At 41.2% G+C, this 5,295-nt stretch overlaps 1 protein-coding gene across 2 annotated transcripts; it reads right to left on the bottom strand.

The window, feature by feature from the left end:
* Positions 1-369: 369 nt before the first annotated feature.
* Positions 370-2,775, bottom strand: LOC141571559 (caspase-3-like). 2 transcript variants are annotated; one of them, XM_074332102.1, is made up of 2 exons: positions 2,080-2,775; positions 1,765-1,967 (listed from the first exon to the last, which is right to left on the bottom strand). In XM_074332102.1, the coding sequence occupies exons 1-2, from the start codon at positions 2,758-2,760 to the stop codon at positions 1,896-1,898; spliced, it is 753 nt and encodes a 250-aa protein (XP_074188203.1). In that variant the 5' UTR covers positions 2,761-2,775; the 3' UTR covers positions 1,765-1,895. The 2 variants fall into 2 exon arrangements, with proteins under 2 accessions (XP_074188202.1, XP_074188203.1); XM_074332101.1 differs by having other exon boundaries at positions 370-2,775.
* Between the last annotated feature and the right edge of the window lie 2,520 nt (positions 2,776-5,295).

The following is a 5,295-nucleotide window of genomic DNA, read 5'->3' as shown; positions in this document are numbered from 1 at the left end:
ATCAGCTGACAGTTTTATGGGAGTTCCTTTATAGGTAACTGCTTTTCTCTTGCTGCTTTTAAGATTCTCTCTTTGTCTTTAACCTTTGGCATTTTTTTTTTTTTGTAATTTTAGGTTAGTATTTATATTTTGAAATAAAAATTCATAATAACAATTCTTAACAAAATTGTCACACAGGTATACACCTTAAGATAACGTTACATGCCTCATTTACTTAGGAAAGGTTAGATATAGTCAAAACAAATAGTGAGTTTCTTTTATAAACGTGAGTTTCTTTCTCTGAGCAAAAGAAAGCTCATGTAAAATGTGAGACTGAACACCAGTGAGAAACCACCACAATGATGGCTCACCACCTCCCTGAGGGAGGAGGCATGGCGCCTGGCCTTACACGCTGGGTGCTGCGGTGCTTCTCCTCTCTGGTCTTCACTTTCCCTGTGCACCAAGGGAAGACTGGATGATTTCTAAAGTCCTGTCTGTCACGGTCGTTTCATTGCAGAGAACCGTGTATTATTATAACAGTATCATTTTTCTTTGCTCATAAACTTCAAGAGAAAGTAACATGTTCCAAAATTTCACTACAAAGGGTACGATGGTTTTTATTGTGGCTCTCACCATCTTTGGAAAGTTTCCATTTCAGAAGTTTCTAATTTGGTTCACTTTCTTGGAGATTCCTGCCTTGGGGACATCGTCCATGCACACCAGAAGATAGGAAGAACTTAGCAGTCCTTTTCCGGAAGCTGTGGTCCAGGGTGGTGCCTTCATCACGTACGCTGTGCTGTGTACCTGCTCAAGCTCCAACCCCCATCTAATACGGCGTGCCCAGTTAGCTGATTTACTATTTCTTCCTTCCATTTCACCGTTTATCTGTAAGTTGTATTTCAGTATGTCCCTACAGAAGTTTTTAAATTCACAATGCTATCAATTTGACAGTTTGAGGTTTTTACCTCACAAAACCTCAGGTATGTTGCTGGTGTGTGAGGCTCAGCAGCTCGCATAGGGACAAACAACAGGATGTCATCTGCTGGTGGGTGAAACTGCCTTTCAGCACCTCAGAGTTCTAACTCCGTCTCCCTGTGTTCATCTTCCACTTTGCCTTAAAGGAGTCAACTGAGTTTGCTCACATTTTCAAGGACAATATTTACTTTCTTTTTTCAATATTAAACATGATTTTTTACAACAAAGACATGCTCAGGACTCATACACAAAACCACACACTCAGATAAATGATCTAAAAATACAGTTGATTTATCTCCAAATTCTAAAATCAAAGTCTTCAAACCCTTCATCATGCACATGGATCCCTAAAGTCTAGGATACATTATTCCATATCATTATTTCCATAGGCTCACGAAAACTAGAATGCATATTCTTCAATGATGACATATCAATATCACTGAAATTCGTTACTACAATGCTTAATTTTTTCCGTAATTACTTGAAAATTCATAGCATAGCATCACTAAAACTTGCTAATTATGAGAGCTGTTAATTTACAATCACTTCCTCTCATGATTGTACTACTATCCATTTATTTATTCCTAACTAAATTCAATTTCAACTGCCTGATTCTGAGTTTGAGGTAGTTTCATAGTAATTCTATTGCTATGAAAGTGGCATGTTTCAAAGTTCTACCTGCAGTATTGGATTAAATTTAGATGAGGGGAAAATACAGCGATCAGTTACATTAATTCCTCACTAGACACACAAATTAAAAAGAAATCATCCATTTCTTCAGTGATAAAAATACAGTTCTTTTGTGAGCATAGACACAACACAAGGAATCTGTTTCTTTGCATGAAAAGTAGAGTCAAAGGAAAAGGACTCAAATTCTGTTGCTACCATTCTGTTAACCCGAGTAAGAATGTGCATAAGCTCAAGCTTTTGAGCGTGCTCTTTCAGCATAGCACAAAGCGACTGGATGAACCAGGATCCATCCTTTGAATTTCGCCACGAATAGTAACCAGGTGCTGTAGAGTACGCATACAAGAAGTCTGCCTCCACTGGTATTTTCTGACATGCCATGTCTTCCTCAACACTGTCCGTCTCAATACCACAGTCTAATTCTGTACCTCGGCAGGCCTGAATAATGAAAAGTTTGGGTTTTCCAGTTAGACTTCTACAACAATCCCCTCTGAAAAAACTTGCTAATATTCTCAGGTCAACAGGTCCATTTGTTCCAAAAATTCTTCCTTCATCACCATGGCTTAGAAGCACACAAATAAAACTGCTCCTTTTGCCATGATCTTCTTTAGAAACATTGTGCATCAAATCTACAATTTCTTCACATGTGAGATCATTTTTATTCCTGACTTCGTATTTCAATTTCATGAATGTTTCCCTGAGATTTGCTGCATCTACATCTGTACCAGACCGAGCTGCCATTCCAGTACTTTTATGAAAATTCTTATTATTGATTATTATACATAAACCCATTTCGGGATAATCCATTTTGTAACTATTGTCCAAGGATATTCCAGAGTTCATTGATTTGCTTCCATGTAAAATCTTTGTTTCTGAATTTTTAATGGATTTTGAATCCACTGAGTTTTCAGTGTTCTCCATGAATACTTTTGTTAATGAACAGCCCCCACACAACATCGAACAGCTCTCCCTTCTCTGCGAAGCTCGGTCAACCTTTGGCATTTTAATTATGATGTGTCTTGGAGTGGGCCTCTTTAGGTTCATCTTGTTTGGGACTCTCTGTGCTTCCTGGACTTGTATGTCTATTTCCTTCACCAGGTTAGGGAAGTTTCCCATCATTTCTTCAAATCGGTTTTCAACTCCTTGTTCTGTCTCTTCTCCTTCTGGTACCCCTATGATGTGAATATTGGTATGCTTGATGTTGTCCCAGAGGCCCCTTAAAGTATCCTCATCATTTTTTATTCTTTTTTCTTTTTGCTGTTCTGATTGGGTATTTTCTGCTACGTTATCTTCTAAATTGTTGATTTAATCTGGTGATTTTTTTCTTAGAAGATTTATCGTTTTTAAATAAACAGCCTTATCCAAGTCTTATTATATCTAACTTGCATCCCAATATTATTGATTTGATTTTTTCCCCCTCCAGTTCTCTTACTAATAACATCACTGAACAAATGTTTAGATGGCATTTCTTAGGACGAAAAGGAGAATTTTTTAAAAAAAAAATTTTATTGGGGAATATTGGGGGACAGTGTGTTTCTCCAGGGCCCATCAGCTCCAAGTAGTTGTCCTTCAATCTAGTTGTGGAGGGCACAGCTCAACTCCAAGTCCAGTTGCTGTTTTCAATCTTTAGTTGCAGGGGGCGCAGCCCACCATATCATGTGGGAATTGAACCGGCAACCTTGTTGTTGAGAGCTCTCACTCTAACCAACTGAGCCATCTGGCCACCCCTCCAGAAGCTCAGTGGCAGCTTTTTGTCTTCAATCTAGTTGTGGAGGGAACAGCTCACTGGCCCATGTGGGAATCAAACCGGCAACCAACTGAGCCATCCAGCTGCCCAAGGAGAATTATTACACTATAGTGTTAGTGAATTTAAAAAAACACACACAAGAAATTGTGTCACTGTAACAGGCTGAATGATGCCTCCCTGCTCTTCTAATATATCCATGTCCTAATCACCAGGACCTGTGAATGATACCTTATATGGCAAAAGGGATTTAGCAGGTGTGATTAAATTAAGGATCTTGCCACGGGGAGATTATCCTGGATTATCCAGGAGGTCCTAACATAATCACAGCATCCTTTAAGAGAGATGCAGAAGTCAGAGAAAAAGGCAATGTGATGACAGAAGCAAAGATTGAAGAGATACTTTGAAGATGGAGGAAGCCAAGGAATACAGGCAGCCACTAGAATGTGAAAAAAAAAAAGGAAACAGATTCTTCCTTCAGAGCCTCTAGAAGGAAAAAAGCCTGCTGACACCTTGACTTTAACCGAGTGAAAATGATTTTAAACTTCTGATACCCAGACTGTAAGAGAATAAATTTGTTGTTTTAAGCCACTAAATTTGCAATAATTTGTTATAGCAGCAATAGGAAACTAATCCAGTCTCTAAAATTACTCTCTAAAGTTCAAAGACAACTCTTTTATGCCATTTGACTTGGAAGAAAAGAGAATGGTGGTTTGAAGGAGATTTGGAGCAAAGAAGGATTTTTCTCATGGGAAGGAACCCGTAAGAGGGAGAAGTTGAAGACAGATTGTTCCCTGGCTGGGGCCTGTTATTGGGTAGAAGAGCCACATTTATTCAGGGTCTAGAAGAGAGCAAGAGGACAAACCTTGGATGGCATTGAGGTAAAATGGGTCATGGAAGAAAGACAGTGGTTGGAAGCCAAACTGCAGCCTTAAGAATGCAAACTGCACTGAGAGGAAGCAGAGCCAGCTCACAGTGTCCAGGCCCAGGCCAGCTGCAAGTCTGAAGCCCCATCCACCCACCCTCTTTGATGCTTCACTGGCCATAGAAACCACCAGGTTTGTCTTGGGTGTGGCCTCAACCTGTCCAACAACAGGTGTGTTGTTACTCTTCCAGAAACCAGTACTCTGTGTATCCTCTAGAGCAGTGGTTCTCAAACTTTAGCCTGCAGACCTTCTTAAAACAATTATTAGACCACACCTTCAGAGACTGTGATTCAGTAGTCTAAGGTGGGGCCTGATAACTGCATCTCCAACATGTTTTCATGCTGTTACTGCACCCAGTCCACACTTTGAGAACCGCTGTCCTAGAGAAAGCCAAATACCCGTGAGGTCCTGGAAGAATACTTAATGGGCTTTATACTTTGGAAACCAGTCAATACTCGTATTTATGTAGCAAAGGGCAGCCCTGCACTAGGTGAGTCCTGTGTGTGTGTTGGTCCAAGATGACCAAGTCCACAAACCCAGCCTAATGGGAGGGTAAGACAAAGAGGTCCACATCAACCCGGTAATTGATTGAAGGGAAAGCAGCTCGCTGGCGGAAGGCAAGAACCTTCAGAGGGGATGCTCCGGGGAGTCTTTTGAGGCAGTCATTGAGCTGAGCCTGGAGGAGAGCTGGATCCTACAAAATGGCAATGGAGCAGGTTTAGAGATGGGGAACAGCATTCCAACCACAGGATCTGTCGGTGCAAAAGCAGCACCCAACAAGTAGGAAAAGCAATGTAACGGCTCCGCGCATGCGTGCACAGTCCTGCGTGCCTTACCGAGGGAATTCTTTTTTCCCCACCTTGTCCAGGCTGACGCAGTAGTTAAGCAATGGCTGCAAACAGCAGGGCGCAAGGCTGCCCAACACATCCTCAGCGGCGCCGTCTATGACCGGTAGAGGGCGCTCTCCGCGGTCCTTGTCCAACT

Source organism: Rhinolophus sinicus, linkage group LG05, assembly GCF_036562045.2.
Source record: "Rhinolophus sinicus isolate RSC01 linkage group LG05, ASM3656204v1, whole genome shotgun sequence".
Taxonomy (NCBI): domain Eukaryota; kingdom Metazoa; phylum Chordata; class Mammalia; order Chiroptera; family Rhinolophidae; genus Rhinolophus; species Rhinolophus sinicus.
This window is presented reverse-complemented; position numbering and strand designations above follow the sequence as displayed.